This window comes from Dreissena polymorpha, chromosome 5 (assembly GCF_020536995.1).
Source record: "Dreissena polymorpha isolate Duluth1 chromosome 5, UMN_Dpol_1.0, whole genome shotgun sequence".
Taxonomy (NCBI): Eukaryota; Metazoa; Mollusca; class Bivalvia; order Myida; family Dreissenidae; genus Dreissena; species Dreissena polymorpha.
This window is the reverse complement of record NC_068359.1, coordinates 41,600,654-41,620,582: the sequence shown is the minus strand read 5'-3', so window position 1 is coordinate 41,620,582 and position 19,929 is coordinate 41,600,654. Positions and strand designations below refer to the sequence as shown.

General features: G+C 34.6%; 1 protein-coding gene across 1 annotated transcript in view; it reads right to left on the bottom strand.

The window, feature by feature from the left end:
• Positions 1 to 19,929, bottom strand: part of LOC127831182 (dedicator of cytokinesis protein 3-like) — a 168,526-nt gene that overhangs the window by 74,504 nt on the left and 74,093 nt on the right. The window contains exons 27-30 of the mRNA XM_052356175.1: positions 19,686 to 19,813; positions 17,735 to 17,767; positions 10,910 to 11,008; positions 7,949 to 8,227 (exon numbers count right to left, since the gene is read on the bottom strand). Of these exons, the coding sequence (XP_052212135.1) occupies positions 7,949 to 8,227; positions 10,910 to 11,008; positions 17,735 to 17,767; positions 19,686 to 19,813 (539 nt within the window). The remainder of the gene's footprint in view (positions 1 to 7,948; positions 8,228 to 10,909; positions 11,009 to 17,734; positions 17,768 to 19,685; positions 19,814 to 19,929) is intronic.

Sequence of the window (19,929 nt, the reverse complement as noted above, 5' to 3'; positions counted from 1 at the left end):
AATAACTTAGAGAAGTAAAAGAGGGATACTTCATACTAGACCTTAAGATTAAAGAGGAACTTGATATATGCCCTGAAAGAAAAGATTTTTGTGATATAAAATCATTGAATGAAAACTTGATACATGACTTGATATTCGACTTGAAATAAATGTGTACTAGATAAATGGCCATAATTAAAAGGGGGACACTTGATATGTGTTAGATGGGATTAATTTGATGTGAGACTTTAAAGTAAAAAAGGCAACTTTGATATAAGACTCCTTACTTAATTGAAGAAACTTGATAATGAGACCCTGAAGTTAAAGGAGAACTTGAATTGCGATCATGACGTTAGATGGGAACTAATTATTAGTATTTGAAGTAAAAAGGGGAATTGGGAGAAAGGGAGAAACTTAATAGAGACTCTAGCAAGGTAATATGGGAATACTTCATATAAGACGCTTGATAAAGTGAGTACACCTGAAATAAAAGTGTAATGTGATACAATACCCAAAATTAAGCTTGAAACTTGATATGCAACCTGAAGTAAATGGGGAACTTGAAAAATGGCCATAATTTAAAGTAGGACAAATGATATAACACTCTGAATGTTGAAGAGGTAAACTTGAAAAGTGACTGCAAAGTAAAACTAGGAACTTTGATGTAAGATTCTGAAACTAAATGGGGGAAATTTGATAATGAGATGCTACAGTAAAAGGTAAAACTTGATATGAAACTCTGAAGTTAAATAAGTAAAGGTGAAATCATACTGTGAAGTAAAGGGCTAAACTTGATATGAGACTGTAAAGTCTGTGGTGGAAACTTGATATGAGACAGTGAAGTTAGATTGTGGAACTTGATATGAGACTGTGAAGTTAAATGGGGGAAATTTATATGAGACTGTGAAGTTATATTGTGGAACTTGATATGAGACAGCAAAGTCATTGGAGAAACTTGATATGAGACTGTGAAGTTAGATTGTGGAAACTTGATAAGAGACAGTGAAGTTAGGTTGTGGAACTTGATATGAGATTTTGAAGTTAATAGGGGAAACTTGAAATGAGACAGTGAAGTTAAATTGCGAGAACTTGATATGAGACAGTAAAGTTAGATAGTAAAACTTGATATGAGACAGTGAAGTTATATTGTGGAACTTGATATGAAGGTAATGGGAGAAACTTGATTTGAGACAGTGAAGTTCGATTGTGGAATTTGTTATCAGATTATGAAGTTAATAGGGGAAACTTGATATGAGACAGTGAAGAAAGATTGTGTAACTTGATATGAGACAGTGAAGTAAGATTGTGGAACTCAATATGAGACTGTGAAGTTAGTTTGGGGAACTTGAAATGAGACAGTGAAGTTAATGGGTGAAACTTGATATGAGACAGAGAAGTTAATGGGTGAAACTTGATATGAGACAGTGAAGTTATATTGTGGAACTTGATATGAGACAGTGAAGTTAATGGGGGAAGCTTGATATGAGACAGTGAAGTTAATGGGGGAAGCTTGATATGAGACAGTGAAGTTAGCTTGTGGAACTTGATATGAGACTGTGAAGTTACGATTGTGGAACTTGATATGAGACTGTGAAGTTAGATTGTGGAACTTGATATGAGACTGTGAAGTTAGATTGTGGAACTTGATATGAGACTGTGAAGTTACGATTGTGGAACTTGATATGAGACTGTGAAGTTACGATTGTGGAACTCGATATGAGACTGTGAAGTGAAAAGGGGGATACTTAAGTTCTCTCTTTGTGTCTCCTTAAGTGCATGGCTGATTATATTAAACACCAAACTTGCATTAAAAATTTTATATGATAAAAACTTCAAATAGTTAAATGAGCATAAACATCATAATAATAAATAGGTATGTTATAAACCCATGGCCAGTGCAAATAATAATACAAAGCTAAAATAACACATGTACAAATGGCAAATAACAACAACATCAATTCCAGAGAAAACTACTTTGTTTATAAGAAATACATTAATTATTTAATGTTGGAAAGCTGTTGGTGCAAATGAAATGTATACTTTATGAATGCTTCTATATTTACTTTGTTGACTCAAGATGCACCACATGCTCTCGCAGGTATAGAAATTATGCAATGAATACATGTACTCTCCAAATCTTCATAATTCCCCTATTTCAATGCATTTTTTTGTTACTAGACTGGACAGATCTTCTTCAGAATCAATTTATGCAAAGTTTTTTTTTCATAAAAGTTTGTGAACTGGAGTTTTAAGGAAAATATGAAAATAATGATACTAGAGAGAAAAACTGTACAAAAAGTACAAAACAAACAATAAAACTGGAAAATAATATTAGAATCCTGTTGGAAACATGTCATGCCCATTGTCAATAATACCTGTAATCATTTAACAAGCTTAACCAAGCACATGTTAGACTTTGAATCTATAGTTTGACCTTGACCTTTGCCAAGGGGCATGAAAATTACTAGCTGAACCAAGCACATGTTTGACTTTTGATCTTAAGTGACCTTGACCTTTGCCCAAGGGGCAACAACATTACAAGCTGAACCAAGCACATGTTTGACTTTTTATCTAAAGTGTGGACTTGACCTTTGCCCAAAGGGCAACACAATTATTTGTGACACATATATGCTAAATTATTTGTAAAATTGCACGGTGAATGATGCAGTTCAATTGCAGACAAACTGTATTAAGCCAAGATTGGACATACAACCTATAAATGTGACCTCGACATTTGAGGTAGGGAGAAAGGCATTACACACAGCACATAGTCATATGATAGTGGTCATTTGTGATATGTTATTTTAAAATTGCAGAACGAATGACAAAGTTACAGTTCAGACAAGCACCGACACATGCAGCTATGCATGCACACACTCTCGACCGTTGTGAATGCTGTATTCAGCATTCCATAACAGGCACAACAAAAATCAAAATAAATCAGAGCCTTTTGAATAAATGCATGCTTAATGATAGATATGCACATAATGCACAACATTGTGAACATTGTTTTCTTGTTTTAATGAAAAAACAAATTAAGAATAGTCTCACTAAAAAACATGGAAATGTATGTTTGTTTAAGTCACCATCCCCTTTTTCACGAAAGTCTTTAAAATGTAAATTTAAGTTTACTATGAACATAAATGTTTAAATTCGCATGGTCATCATTTCCAAAAGACTCAAATTAAGGCAAATTAATGTAAACAGGAAGAACCAACAAAAAGTTTAAAAATTCAATCCAGCTAAAAAAATCCCTGACCACAATTTAGATTTAACCTGGACCCTCCCAATTCCTGGAAGGAAGCCACTCTACCATGTCACTGTAAAAGCCAGCTCATAACGCAAGGCAGTATAAAAGCTGCTTATATCTACCTAATACAGGAATTAAATTGTTTGATTGCGTTATTTCAGCTTCAAGTACTATCTCAGAGGGGGTAATCATGTGACAAAAAAGATGGCAACGTCCATGCCGTGACAGGTACTTTTTACCCTTTTACACCCTTAATTACTTGTATTGATTGTAAAAACGCCGCTCAATTTCAAGCCATATCAGCAAGAAAGTGAAGAGCGTTTATTTGGTATTAATATTTGCTATTTATCGCGAATTTACTCGCTGCAAATTTTCTAGCTGGAGCTTTTATTTTGTGACCCGCTAAGAAAGTTTGCAACGAGTAAAGTCGAGATACAGAGCGAATATTAATATGATATAAATGCTTATCACTTTTTTGCTTTGACACATTTGACTGATATTTCATAACTATGTGGAATATATAGAACACTATTCTTAGAATCAATGGCACTAAACAAAATAAATCAACAACCCTTTATGATTGTTTTTAAGGTGACTGTTCTGATAATACAGTGTCTACATCACTATTCTTTGAATATAATTGACAAATGCAAGAATGGAGCTTTAAAAGAATAAAGATGGATGTTTTAATTATAATCAATCTTCTAGACTAAATCATGCTTTCATGATTGTCATACAAAATATACAGAGGTCCTTAACAAATAATTAAGGGCTGTGCATAACAAAAAGAATGATAGCATGCATTTCAGTTAAAACAAAGTTGATAGGAATATTATATACTTATACAAACCCTTTATATATATATTAACTTAACTTTAATTTCCAGAAGACTTTCTTTTCTTTTCTTTTTTTTAGTCAGGTATTTTATTTTTAAGAAGTAATTAATTAGATATTCTACATATAATTTTATGAACATTCAGAAGACAGAATCTCTATCATATACATGTATTCCTAGCATAATTATATGATCTGCATTTTGGGAAAACCAGGCGTAATGCAAGTGAAGTCCGTACAGGATAATCTGGGACTATGATTTCCGCCTACACTAGATTTTTGTTTAATAGAGACTTCTTTTAAAACAAAAAATCTGTAAAAGCTGAAAGAAGACTAAACAGGCTAATCTGGGATGACACTTAACGCACATTCATTAATCCCAGTTTTCCCAGAGTATCACCAATATACAAAAGTATGGCATTTCCCCAGGATTTTGACCAGGCACAGTGGCAAGGCAGCGCGGAAGGGAATTGATGCCGGTGGGGGGTACCATTTCGCATATAGATTTTTTATTTGCATCCTGTTCTAAATGAAAGTCTACAATACTTTAGAGCTATTAAAAGAAATATTTGTTAACTCTTTGTTTTTACTCAATTTATTTCATTAAAGTCATGTAATATTAACAAACAAACATAAAGACATGATTGGAAAAACAAGCACCACTGCAAAATTAATTTTTAAGTCCAGGCACTGCGGGCCAGCTGTGCTAAAACCGCCTGGGGGAAAAGTCTGATTAGTATGGCTATAGATCTAAAAATTCTAACCATTGACCTTCTACTACTAAGATAGCGCAGCTCATAAAGTCACTATGCTTGTCATGCTCAAACTACAGCATGCTAATACAACAGGTAGGGTTATCCTCCAGTAAATACCAAAACAACTAGAATTTCCTTGTTAATAACATGAAAATAACGTTAAAATAATGTTTTTTTAATTATGTTTTCACTAAAATAATTATCGCATTAAAATAAGAATAAATATGGTTTAATCCAATGATTTCTGACTAATGAATCAAATTTTATATTAACTTTCAACATGGGCTGTTTGTAAAACATGCATGCCCCCCATATGGGCTGTCAGTTGTAGTGGCAGCCATTGTGTGAATACGTTTTTTGTCACTGTGACCTTGACCTTTGACCTAGTGACCTGAAAATCAATAGGGGTCATCTGCCAGTCATGATCAATGTACCTACGAAGTTTCATGATCCTAGGCATAAGCTTTCTTGAGTTATCATCTGGAAACCATTTTACTGTGTCAAGTCACCGTGACCTTGACCTTTGACCTAGTGACCTGAAAATCAATAGGAGTCATCTGCGAGTCATGATCAATGTACCTATGAAGTTTCATGATTCTAGGGGTAAGCTTTCTTGAGCTATCATCCGGAAACCATTTTACTGTATCGAGTCACCATGACCTTGACCTTTGACCTAGTGACCTGAAAACCAATAAGGGTCATCTGCGAGTCATGATCAATGTACCTTTTTAGTTTCATGATCCTAGGCGTAAGCTTTCTTGAGTTATCATCCGGAAACCATTTTACTGGTTCGAGTCACCGTGACCTTTACCTTTGACCTAGTGACCTGAAAATCAATAGGGGTCATCTGAGAGTCATGATCAATTTATCTTTGAAGTTTCATGATCTTAGGCGTAAGCGTTCTTGAGTAATCATCCGGAAACCATTTTACTGGTTCGAGTCACTGTGACCTTGACCTTTGACCTAGTGACCTGAAAATCAATAGAGGTCATCTGCGAGTAATGATCAATGTACCTATGAAGTTTCATGATCCTAGGCGTAAGCGTTTTTGAGTTATCATCCGGAAACCATTTTACTTGTTCGAGTCACCGTGACCTTGACCTTTGACCTAGTGACCTGAAAATCAATAGGGGTCATCTGCGAGTCATGATCAATGGACTTATGAAGTTTCATGACCCTAAGCATAAGCTTTCTTGAGTTATCATCCGGAAACCATTTTTCTGTGTCGAGACACCGTGACCTTGACCTTTGACCTAGTGACCTAAAAATCAATAGGGGTCATCTGCAAGTCATGATCAATGTACCTATGAAGTTTCATGATCCTAGGCATAAGCGTTCTTGAGTTATCATCCAGAAACCATTTTACTGGTTCTAGTCACTGTGACCTTGACCTTTGACCTAGTGACCTGAAAATCAATAGGGGTCATCTGCGAGTCATGATCAATGTACCTATGAAGTTTCATGATCCTAGGTGTAAGCGTTCTTGAGTTATCATCCGGAAACCATTCGGTGGACGGACGGACATACGGACGGACTGACATGAGCAAAACAATATACCCCCTCTTCTTCAAAGAGGGGCATAAAAATTGTTTTCCCAACTTATGAATGAATATTAATTCTGTTTCAAAGCCTCCAAATTCTGATCACAAATAATTAACAAGAGCACCGCATAACGGGTGCCACGCTCGGCTGCGAAAGCTTGTCAGAATTTTTTTTTTTTTTTTTTTAGAGGTCACAGTGACCTTGACCTTTGACCTAATGACCCAAAATGGGTGTGGCGTGTAGAACTCATCAAGGTGCATCTACATATGAAGTTTCAAAGTTGTAGGTGGAAGCAATTTGATTTTAGAGGCAATGTTAAGGTTTTTGTTAAAGTTTTATTTTAGAGGTCACAGTGACCTTGACCTTTGACCTAGTGACCCAAAAATGGGTGTGGCATGTAGAACTTATCAAGGTGCATCTACGTATGAAGTTTCAAAGTTGTAGGTGGAAACACTTTGATTTTAGAGCCAATTTTAAGGTTTTAGCACGACGCCTACGGCAGACGTCGGACGAGCTGGCTATGAAAATAGCTCGGGTTTTCTCAAAAATCAGCCTCGCTAAAAATCAAATTTAAATGGACATAAATACAGAAAACTTGAGGATAACTACAGTACAGCCATTGCGGAACAAACATAATCCTCGGATACGCCACTTTCAGAATATTAGAACGCTGCGGCCGCGTTGTGTGTTCACGAGGCGTATTGCCAAGATAATATAATTGAGAATGTTTGTGTGTCTTGAGCACTTTTATCGTAAATATTTACAGGAATTTGCTTTAAAACTGGAATATACGGGATTATCAGGTAATGATTAGCGTTATCAACTGTATAATATAAACAAAATGAAACGACTTTATATACGCATAGTCAAACAATAGTTATAATAAGCTGAAAAATAATATAAAGACAATAATCATACTACGCGAAAAACGCACACAAAGTAACTTAAAGTACATTAGCCGATTCTAAAAATGACAATGGTAAATGATAATTGCAATATTATTTATATATGCCTGTGATAATCATGTTTTGTTTTTATAAATTTGATTTTTTTATTAATTTGCATTCCTTTAAAATAATAATTATTTCTATCCAGATAACAGCAATTACTCTAGAAACGGGAATGCAATCACTAAAAACAAAACAACAGCATGTTTTTTTATTAACTATTTTATCTATTATGAATCCGCGCACATTAAATTTATTATGATTTTAAATATTATTATATTTTTTGTTTAATTTTTTTTTTACAAACTAATCATTCTAAAAAGATTTTGATTTGAAGATGCGCATCGACTTGGCGTCATGTCGAGGATCGCGGCTTGCCTCGGCATGTCTCGGCAGACATTTGCGAAGCTTTGCGGCAAAATACACTTGCCGCCGCATACTGACGCGGCTTCAACGGCCGACTCGGCATCGACTCATTGCGCCTTGCCGCCGCAGATCGCGAAATACGTTTGTTCCGCGTCGGCTGTACTGTACTTCTGCACTATAAACAGAAACCCAACAAGATGGGGGAATACAAGACTTCATCCAAGTTCATACAAGGCTACAGCCAAGGCCAAGGTCAGTTAAGGTTTACAACATACACAATGCTGGGATTCAAGATGGCGGGTGGATACTGTCTCTTCACAACCTGATTCTGACCCGTTGTCCCCGGGTTCGGTCTCAAGGAAAGTCTTAAATGCCTTGGAAAATACAACATCCTCTGATGCCCGTGGTAACTTCAATCGACTATTGGGAAAGGCAACATCCTCTGACGCCCGTGGTAACTTCAATCGACTAAACTTTGTCTCGTGCTTCATGGTATATGCACTATGTGTGTGGCTTTTTCTTATCTTCACTCTCGGCAAAACCTTTCGCCTCGGCTATTGTTATATTAAGACAGACTTTATGATAACTTTTTTTTCAGGGAAAATTTTGTTTCTTTAAGTACTCTCTATGAACTGCAGCTTCACTACATTACACCATTTTAACCATTTACCACTTAGATACCGTAAATACACGAATATAATATGCACTTTTTTACCTGCCAAGTTTTTCATCAAGTAGGGAGTGCGTATTATATACGAATGTAGGACAGAACAAAAATTTTCATGTGAAATTTTTAAACTTAATTGTTGTTATTCGTGGCGTGTCAGCCATTTTGAATTACACCATTACATCAAAGGGGGGAAGGGCAACTGAGCTTACGGTAATTGTCATGGCTGCACCGTATATTACCATACATGCTAAATAAACCAACCATTGGTATTATAGATATATTATAATAATACTTATTATTTTATTATTATAATTATTATCGTTCTGAATATTGTCAAATGGAATTAAATGTTATAAAAAAATAGCGTCTCTGTTTCTTTCTTTTGCACATTGCAAAATTGTCACATTGGAATCAACCATATGTTTGTGTAAATAAAACAATCAATCGTAAAATAAACAAAAGACAGAGATATTTATTTTGCAACTGTCATGACAACAGCTCGATAACACATCGCGATCAATATTACTGTGAAACAGATGGTTGATAACGCCAAATTGATTTGGTATTTTCACAACACAAAAATATATTGACACATTTTTTCGGAAATGACAGCGTCATGGCCGATTTCGGACACTGAATTTTTTAATGCGCATTATACTCAGATTTTCAATTTTTACCGATAAATTTAGACCAAACTCAGGGGTTTGTATTATACACGAGTGCATATTATATTCGTGTTTTTACGGTATGTATTTTTACGCATTTGTTGTCCCTTAGAAAGTTATATTTAACGTAAGACCTTTCTTATTCAATTCAAGTTTTAATCCCTTCATTCCCAACCATTAGAGACTAATGAGCAGCAAACAGCCTAAAACCGGAACAGACTGCGAGTTACTCGAAGGCTGTTCTGGTTTTATGCTGTTTGCACATAGACATTTTCACTTTGCCTCTGAGTGGAAAAGGGTTAAACTATCTAGACATACAGCTTGTTTTTATGACAATATTTGCTATGCAGTTTCACCTTTTTGCATTTATGAATGTTCACAAATAATCAGTAAAATAAACACTAGCATATATATTGGCATCATATAAAAAGATTTTTCAACAACACTGGATTTTTTATTGGCTTTTATTTCAGATTATAAAATGAAACTGTGTTCATTATATAACTGTTAATAAAAAAGTCATGAAAAAGTGCTTTTTCTACTAACAGTATTGACAGAAAATAACACAACTATATGCAGAGCATTAAATGAACAGTTTTGTTTGAGAAAAACATGAAATTGATCTTATTCCAAATTTACATTATAAAATGTAAAAATTAATTATCACTTATGTAAGAGGAAGTATTATTTAACAATTTAAAAGGCAAGGATATATCAAATATAGCTATTATTAATTAATATTATAATCTAACTACTTCCTTTCTACTTTATGCCCACATGCAATTTTGCTACAGAAAAAAATGCTTCTGTTTCAATTTCAATTACACCAAAACTACAAACGATTTTCTTTGATAATAAAAACGATAGATAAATCAAGTGATCATAAACTATATAAGGCCTTTAATCATAACCAAATTGTATCGATAGAGCAATCAAAATGTCAGTACTCAACAAGTTTCTAAGAATATACATTTGAACTATGCTCTAGGAAAAGGGGGCTTAATGCATGTGCGTAAAGCATTGTCCAAGATTAGCCTGTGCATAGCAGCTCAGGCTAATCTGGCTTGTCGAATTCCATCTAGACTGGATTTTCTTTCAGAAGAGACTTCCTGTAAACAAAACATTCCAAAAGTGTTGCCCCTGATAAGCCTGTGCTGATTGCACAGGCTTGTCCCGGAAGACACTATAAGCACAGGCATTAAGCCCAGTTTTGCCATAGCCCGACTCACATATATAAATATGGCTATGTCATATAGTCGTAAAAATGCTCACCAATATTAAACTTCTCAATGGGGAATATATTTTAGCATGAATAACATCATGGAATTGTTTTAATTATTCATATTTGCTTTTAAATGTGTACCTGTACAGCAAGTCAAATGATAGCATAACAGTATTTGTGAGGGATACTTCTTAATCTTTCGAAACTTATTCCAATTGGAAAACCTTATATATATTAACTGAAAATGTATTTTGTTATGGGAACTCATAAAGATGTAATTGAGGATAATGTGGGCGAGCTATAAAATGTACATCACTAAAATACTGCATATATGACCAGTAAAATCACCCAGTTAATAAATATGGCCACATTCCTAATGACAAAGAGTATAGATTTTTCACAAATGACAGCCTAAAATTCTCAATTGAAAGTTTAAAAAAATTTAAGAGAGAATTTTTTTTCACTTTAAAATTCAATCAAAATTGTTCATCTCCCTATCCAGCTATATAAGTTGAACCTTAGTTAGCATACATTTAAAACAGAATTTTCAATTTAAAGTACTTGTAACACAAAATACCAATGTCCTGTTGTGATATTTCCATTACAAAGCTAGGGCCCCCCCGCCCCCCCCCCCCCCCCAAAAAAATGCACACAAGCAAAAAGGTATAGATAATCTTACCACAGAGGCAGGGTTAGTGCTGAGCTCAATAATCTGCTCCAGGGTGGCATCGAACAGCGTCTCCATGATGTTCTTGATGTTCTCGCGTACACTGTCCGTCTAAAACACATACACCAAGACATTTATGGCATCTAGGGTTGTTTTAAGATTTTAAAGTCCCATAAACACTCAAAATCAACGAGGTTTACGAAATTTTCGTTGATTTTGAGTATTAATGGGGCTTTAAATTCCCCTTTTTTGCATTTCCTCTTGAAAATATTGACCATGTCCTGTGAGCTTGAATCAGCCATCTTCCTTGCCCAGTTTGCCCTACAGTATGAACAGACAAACATGTAACTATTAATATGGCAGAACAATTTAATTCTTATGTACAAGAAATTATTGCTGAACTATTTTACTTTTTTGTATTGGGAAGTGAAATATTGATAAATTATTTAATTATTATATGGACTAGTGAAATATTGCAGTACCATTTAATTACCATATGGATGAACTATTGTGGAACTGTGGAACTTTATTATGTAAGGCAAATTGAAATATTTCTATCAAAAATTGCCCAATTATTTAATTTTGGTTAGGCACAGTATTCCAGAAAAAAGAAGTAAACATTTGCCAAACTATTTAATTATTAAATGTACAAATGAAATATTCTAGAATTATTTTATAATTCTACCGACAATTGAAATATTTTAGAATTTCAGAATGCTACTGACAAAATGAAATATTGCAGAACTGAATAATAATAACTGTAAGGAAAAACAGCAAATATTGTTTGTCAGAAATGAACCATATACACAATATGAGAATTAGCATTTCAGAGAGAAAAAAATGTATTAATTAATATCTATTTTTTGCTTTTTGGAGGTTTATTGAGAAATATCAGTGAAATAAAACTGATAGTTCACTGTTTCAAATAGTAAAAAATAAAAAAAAATCAATATTTTTCACTGCTTTACTGTGGAATGACGTCATTTTTTTACGAATTGACGTCATTATACCAGCAAAATTCTCTGGTTAAACTCTTTAACAATATAAATAAACGGTGAAAACAAGCATACAATAAAACAAAAATTTGTTGGATTAGGTGGAATGTCGATGTAAATTCACTCGTGATCATAGAAAAAATATATTTTCTATGATCACTTGTGAAATTTAAACAATATTCCACCAAATCCAACAAACATCCTCTATTTATACTAAGATACTGTTCATAGGAATTTCTTTTCTTTCCAATTAATAAATGCATGGTATGAAACACAGCAATTTATATTGACACATAAAATAGTCAATATAAAGAAGTTAATTTGCATAAGAACAGTTAACCAGTGTAATAAATAATAAATATTTTTATTGTATTAAAAATGTATATTAAATACTTGCTGAGTAATACATTATTAGCTTATTTAACATCAAAGTGTAATAAAAGATGATATATTTGGACAAGTTCACAGCTAAAATACCATATTGGACAAGCCAATGTCCAATTTGACTTTCCATATGCCAGCCGTGTAGGAGCATTCATGTCTTTATATGACGTTGTGTGACTTAAGCTATAAACATAATTCTTCTTAAGAAATATGAATTATAATTTTTTTATTTTAAGTCAAATTTATATCGAAAGCCTGAGGCTTATAGAAACGCTCATCTATGTTCAAGAGAAGATAACTCCAGTACATGTGCATCATGGGGGATGGACAAAGTGTCTTGCAAATATACACTTCATGTTGATAAAAAAGTTTCAATTAAATGCTTGAGATATGTAAAAGTAGTTCACTTGAAAATCTTACCACTTTATAAGAGGACTACTGAATACAATTTTGTTCAAAAGTGTGTAATTAAAGGAGAAACAATATTGGGCTGTTGGCATACATGGGAACTACTACCATAAACACACTCCAAATAAGATAAAAAATTTAACACAATATGGTTTCTATGATACTACATGAGAAATTTAATAAACAAACGAGTTTTTTTTGTTGGATACTAAAACTTCACATAAAATTAGATTACCTCCCTTGTATATTATTACAGAGATGTCCCAGTTCAGTTCGAATTTCCTGATCTGTTATATTTTTTAAAGGGAGAACACCTAGATCTGGAAAAGGATTTACGTTTAAAACTGCAGTACATGTTCATGCAACACAATCTATATTCATATAACATAATGATACTTGTACTATACATAAATGATTACACAGAAACATACATGTATACAGGCATAATATCTTAACCCATTTATGCCAAGCGTCTAGAAAAAAGGCCTTTGCAAACAGCGTAGACCCTGATGAGACGCCGCATGATGTGGTGCCTCATAAGGGTCTGAGCTGTTGACTTAAAGGAATTTCTGTAAGAAATATTCTAAATATAGAAATAAATATACTAGACATCCCTAATTTTGGAAATAAATTGATCCAATTTAGGATGGGAGAGTCCACTAGGCATAACTGGGTTAAAGAAAATTCACATGTTCCTCAGACTATTCAACAGTAAGACACCTTACTCATCTCAAGCAATCTCTAAATCTTACATAAAACAAGACTATTGCCTAGCATTATAAGTCCCCTACCATTTCCAGGATTTTTTAATTTAAAAACAAAATATATTTGTTGCCATAACAACCAGAATTCTTTACGTAGGAACAAAATTAAATGACGTGCATAATCTCCATATAGCCATCTGTCCATGTTTCAAGTTTCATGATAAAATATGAGGAACTTTAAAAGTTATTGCAGGATCCAGAAAAGTGTGACAGACTGATTGACAGACTGACAGACAGAGCGCAAACCATAAGTCCCCTCCGGTTTCACAGGTAGGCGACAAAAAACAATTTAAAAGGCCAATTAGTTTCTTCCTAGACCATTACTTGCAAATTGATGAGCGATTTAGTTGCTTATTAAACTTCACCACATTATTTTTCCAAAAGATGTTTTCATAACATTTGGTTAAGATAAAACCTGTGATTTGTAATAATTAGGGAAGTCTTTACAACGACAGAATCCATGACCAACATTTACTACCACCATACTGCAAACAATTACAACAAATTCATAAAGGACACACCAAATTTAATCATCATGTTAGTCTGATTTTCCGCACCTAAATATCGTAAAATGAAGTCAAACTGTTTTTCCTGCACAGTGCTTTTTTCCCCGGGCTTCTTCATATTTTTTAAAAGAAGAGTTTTTATTATTCTAAGCCTATGTATTTGAAAGCATAAACTTCTTTACTTCTCATAACACAGTAAATAGTACATAACATCAGCAATAAGCTATCTAGTCCTTTCTTTAACAAAAATTTAATTTTCCAATTATATATGTACATAGTTGTTCTCAAACAGCTTGTAACAATAATATGTTTGCAGAAATCTTTCGCTCAGTGACCAATTCTTCTGAATGTGAAGAGATGCCCATATTAAAATGGTTCAAATTAAAAACATGAGGGCCTAAAGGCTGTATGTCCCTCATCTGAAACATGTAGAAACTAACCTGCTATGTGTAGTTTTTGTGATGTTGTGTAATATCTGTGGTTTTATCTATGCTTTTATTCTATATGTCACAGACTTAATGCGGTCTGAGACAGTATTAGAACAATACAAGTTTTTTCTATACACCTATTAAAACAAGAGATGTGTTTGTCAGAAACACAATGCCCGCTGCTTTGAAGCCATATATTTGACCTTTGACCTTGAAGGATGACCTTGACCTTGCACCACGCAAAATGTGCAGCTCAATCAGATACACATGCATGGCAAATATCAAGTTGCTATCTTCAATAATGCAAAAGTTATTGCAAAACTTTAACCTAGGTTAAAGTTTTGGGACACACACAATGAATGAATGACAGACAGACAGACAGGCCAAAAACAATATGCCCCCGATCTTTCGATCCATGGGCATAAAAAACATGACAAGGGTAGTTTTGCCCTAAAAACATGGGCATGCAAACATTGGATCCTAATGACAATAATACTTATGCTAATTTTGACACTTGAAAACATTGGTTCAACTGTTTTGTTGAGAATGCGCTTTAATAAATAAATCTAGTTAAAACAGGGTCTTAGTCGCCATAAAAAAAAAAGGTGTAATAATAATACTTGATTGTTTTGTCACCAACAAGTTAGGTCATAAAATCAAAAACAACAGTTGGTAAAAAATATGTCTACTTTATTAATGTCTACATTCCTTTGGAACTTTTATAAGCACATAATATCATATTTGACTATTTAAAAACAGGGGTTCCCCTAATTTGGAAATTCAGGGAAACCTCTACTCTTAAAGACCTTGAGGAAAGGCCTGATATGTACTTTAATGGTTGACTGCTAAACCTCTATTCATAGACCAGCCCGCTATTATGACCACTTCATGAAGTCAATTGAGTGATCTTATTAGAAGGGTTTAACTTTGTGTACACAATATTTTGTCATATTCTGCGCTATTTGCTGACCTCCAATTTCATTGGACATCAAATAAAATATTGTATTTTTATTTAAATTACACTCACTGCCTCAAGTTTTTAAAAGTTAAAGTCTGTCAAACAACTTATCAATTGTTGTGGCTTAAGAGACATGAACATGAGATGTGTTTGTCAGAAACACAATGCGCCCCTTTGATTTATTTATCTTTGTTTTTGATTATATCCCTTTAAAAAAATATTACTTCGCTTGTAAAAATGATCTGTACCTGCCAAATGATAAATAAAAATTATCTCCCTTTAAAGTATATTACTTCCCTTGTATTTTTGTTTACCTTTACCTTGAAGGATGACCATGACCTTGACCTTTCAACTATCAAAATGTGCAGCTCCATGACATGCATGCCTAATATCAAGTTGCTATCTTTAATATTGAAAAATTTATGGCCAATGTTAAAGTTTTCGGACGGACGGAAGAGGGGTGGACGGACAGACAGTTCAAATGCTATATGCCACCCTACTGGGGGCATAAAAAGTTGAAGTACAGTATGTTTATGTAAAATAAACGGCCAGTGAAACCAAGCAAAACAAGAAACCGTCTGAGACGGGTGATGCTCCCCAAAGTTTTTTTTGTCACAATATTGCACTATATATTCAGATAAAAGGAAACGTCTTGAGGGCACAGTAGTTGGGGGGGACAATAATTTTTTATAGAAAATTTCAAAGGGCCATAACTCTGTGAAAAATCATCTGACCAGAATCTGCTGATAATATGCATATCTCTGTTTGGTAGTGAAGCTTCCAATAAAGTTTCATTGAATTCCGGTCATTAGTTGCTGAGAAATAGCCCAGACAAGAATTGCACTATATGTACAGTTAATGGAAAATTTCAAAAATTTCAAAGGGCCATAACTCTGTAAACAATCATCCGACCAGAACCCGCTGATAATATGCACATCTCCTCTTGGTAGTTAAGCTTCCCATAAAGTTTCATTGAATTCCAGTCATTAGTTGCTGAGAAATAGCCCGGACAAAAATTGTGCATGGACGGACAGACAGACAGATGCACACACGGACAGACGAAGAGGCGACTATATGCTCCCCCAAAGATAAATTTTGGGGGAGCATAAAAATTATCTGTGTGCTTCACAATCAAACAAACCCCAAGGCAGTGGCCCTTATTTCATTTCTTGATCAAATATATAGGGCAAGGTCAAGGTTAGGTGGATTGAGGATGGTCATATGTGACAACAGTGTAAGTCTCAAAGAAAACAAGAAGTGCTGCTGATAATAAATAAAACTGTAAGATAACTTGAAACTATCACAATGGAGTGGTTTTAATTATCATGAATAAGTCAAAGACCAGGTAAAAGTGATGTTAAATGATATGCATGATATAATTATGGTGATAAACAGGAGCAAAATCCAGGTGTTCATTTATAAATGGTTTTGTTGATGTTATTGTGAAATCATTAAAATTGTGTTATATGAAAATCAGGTCAAGGTCAAATTGCAATAGGTGATTTGGAATAGTCATCAGCAACAGCTTCTTTACACTTTCCCACTCAGAAAAGAAAATGGCTATGTGCAAACAGCATATAACTAAAACAGCCTGCGAGTAACTCACAGTCTGTTCAGGTTGTATGATGTTTGCTGCTCATCAGTATCAAAGTGTTGGAAATGTAGCCTTTAAAACTTGAATCTAGTAAGAGAGGTCTTTAATTAAATTTAACTTTCTATGGGACTTCATATGTGTCAAAATACGTTTCTAAGTGGTAAAGGGTTAAGTATCAAAGTTGGAGATGGTGCTGGACCAAAGAGAAAAATCTACTTATCCTGTCTGGGACAGAAGGACGGAAGAAAGGGAGGACAGACTTAAAGATGATGGGACAAACAGGACAATAACATGAGGCACAACAATTCAATCACTACACACTGCTAGTTTCAACAACATTGCTTCCACCACCAGCAAAAAACATGAACTTAAAACTGGGATATCCTTACAGTCACAACAGACATTATAGTGTTTTTGATACACAATATCATGTTGCACAACCATGCTAATGATCAAAAAACAATGAAGCAACATTTCATTTGAGAAATATACTGATCTACAATGTCACTCCCAACCAGCGTGCAGTTTTTTTCAGTTTGAAAATGTCGTTCTTTTCTTTTACAAATAGCAACAATCTAAAACAGACTTTGAGAAATTATTATTTATGCTATCTGGCCCTAAGCTGAAAGTTGAAAATACAAAAATATTTCTGGCACTTTAGACTTAGAAGCGCAGCAGAAACTATGGTCTAAAATGCATGAACTGCCTTTAAACTGACATAAGGACAAAAATATGCCCAAAAGATCAAATAAACCTGTGCACGCAAACTAAGGGTGAAAAGGGATAAAGATGGAACATACCCCAAAGTCAATTAGACGGTGTGTTTCTGAAGTCTAAAAAAGTAACAGCAAACATACACTGAAAATAGTGTTCATTCAACATTTACATTAGTAATAACATATAAATTCAATGAAATTTTAAGAAAATTACAATTTGATTAAAATTTGCAATTCTGCAAAGCACATATAAAAAGCAAAGTAAGTACTCAAGAAACATGAACATTTCGCTAAAACATAATGTTCAAATGCTGGACTTATTTCTCATTATAAAGCAGATACCAAATACTGTAAAAATCATTTATGATTGTTAGAAAATGACTTTTGTGGACACACAGACAATTCTAGTTTTTTCTGATTTTGGAATAAAAAGAAATAACAAAAAGTTAATTCTCCCATGGATATACATGATTTTACAGTATATCTATTTCCAGAAATGGTGACCTTCAGGTTGAACTCATCACCAAATATTTAATCACCAGCAAGGTTTTCATTTTTAGATTCTATTTATATGAAATTCATTACAATAGCTCACTACATTATAATAGCCCAATGCTGTTTTAAGTAACAGTGACCTTGAATCTAACCATCATTATAGGGATAATACACGTTTTCGAGGGCATGATCATCTGCGGGCGCTCTCAAAATCCATTCCTGCCCGAGTGTGTTTTACATATGCCTCACTCGGTCATCATCCGAAATGACGAGCTTGACCTTTGGATAGGCAGTTTTCTATTTAAAATGTGTTTAAACAGGGGATTAATGCAAAGTTGAAATACAGCCGCGCAAAGTTAGAAATGAGGAATTATTTTGGAATTTACAGCAGAAACGTTGATGGTACATAAACACTTACATTTACAGCATAGTCTTTTGAAAGTGTTGACTGTTGAGTAAATAACCTTAACTTCATTGACGTTGCCAATATAGCTGTTGTCAAGAGAGTGCAGATGGTATAACTTGAAAAGTGGATTGAAATAGTCATTATCCCTGCATGCATGAGGAAACTGGTGCTTATTCAGTTCCCCATTTATGCTTGGAAAGTCGTTGAAGGCTGGAGAAGGGAAGTAACTGCGCGTGGACCAGATTATGGATATGAAAAACACATAACAGGGCTTGAACGGCACGTGAATCGCATTGTTAATACACCATTTCTCCTGTTCAAGCCCTCCTTTCACCAAGTTTCTGCACCCCGCCAGAGGGCATTATAGATAGAGTTTATGCAATAATATGAAATCAAAAGCAAATACGTGGTAGTTTATGTATGAAGTTTCATGGCAATTATTGGTTTGATAACAGTTTTAGACAAGAAACTTATGGTCTACAGTTATTTTCTGCACTCAAAAATAAGCAAAAGGGTATTAACTCCGAAAATACTGGAGCAAGAGTTATGATACTTGAACTCTGACTGAGAGAGCTTACAAAAGCTACCCACCTTATTCTGTGAGAGAGCTTACAAGAGTTACCCACCTTATTCTGTGAGAGAGCTTACAAGAGTTACCCACCTTATTCTGTGAGAGAGCTTACGAGAGTTACCCACCTTCTGTGAGAGAGCTTTCAAGAGTTACCCACCTTATTCTGTGAGAGAGCTTACAAGAGTTACCCACCTTCTGTGAGAGAGCTTTCAAGAGTTACCCACCTTCTGGAGCTGGAATATCTGATCCATGACGTTCATGTACACGAGTTATGTTACTTGAACTCTGATTGAGAGAGCTTACAAGAGTTACCCACTTCTGGAGCTGAAATATCTGATCCATGATGTCCATGTACAAGAGTTATGTAACTTGAACTCTGACTGAGAGAACTCACAAGAGTTACCCACATTCTGTGAGAGAGCTTACAAGAGTTACCCACCTTCTGGAGCTGAAATATCTGATCCATGACGCCCATGTACAAGAGTTATGTAACTTGAACTCTGACTGAGAGAACTCACAAGAGTTACCCACCTTGTGTGCGAGAGCTTACAAGAGTTACCCACCTTTTGGAGCTGAAATATCTGATCCATGATGTCCATGTACAGCTCTATGGCCAGCTTGGTCTGGTGTTTCTGCTCCAGGCAGCTCTTCACCTCCTTCATACACAAGTCCAGCAGAACGTGACGTGATACTGAAACATCCCGGATATCAGAATGAAACATATGGGAGAACAGGGTGAGAATGATGGTTAGTTTCATTTAAACATATGGACCGTGCTCTCTGAAAAGGGGGTTTATTGCATGTGCG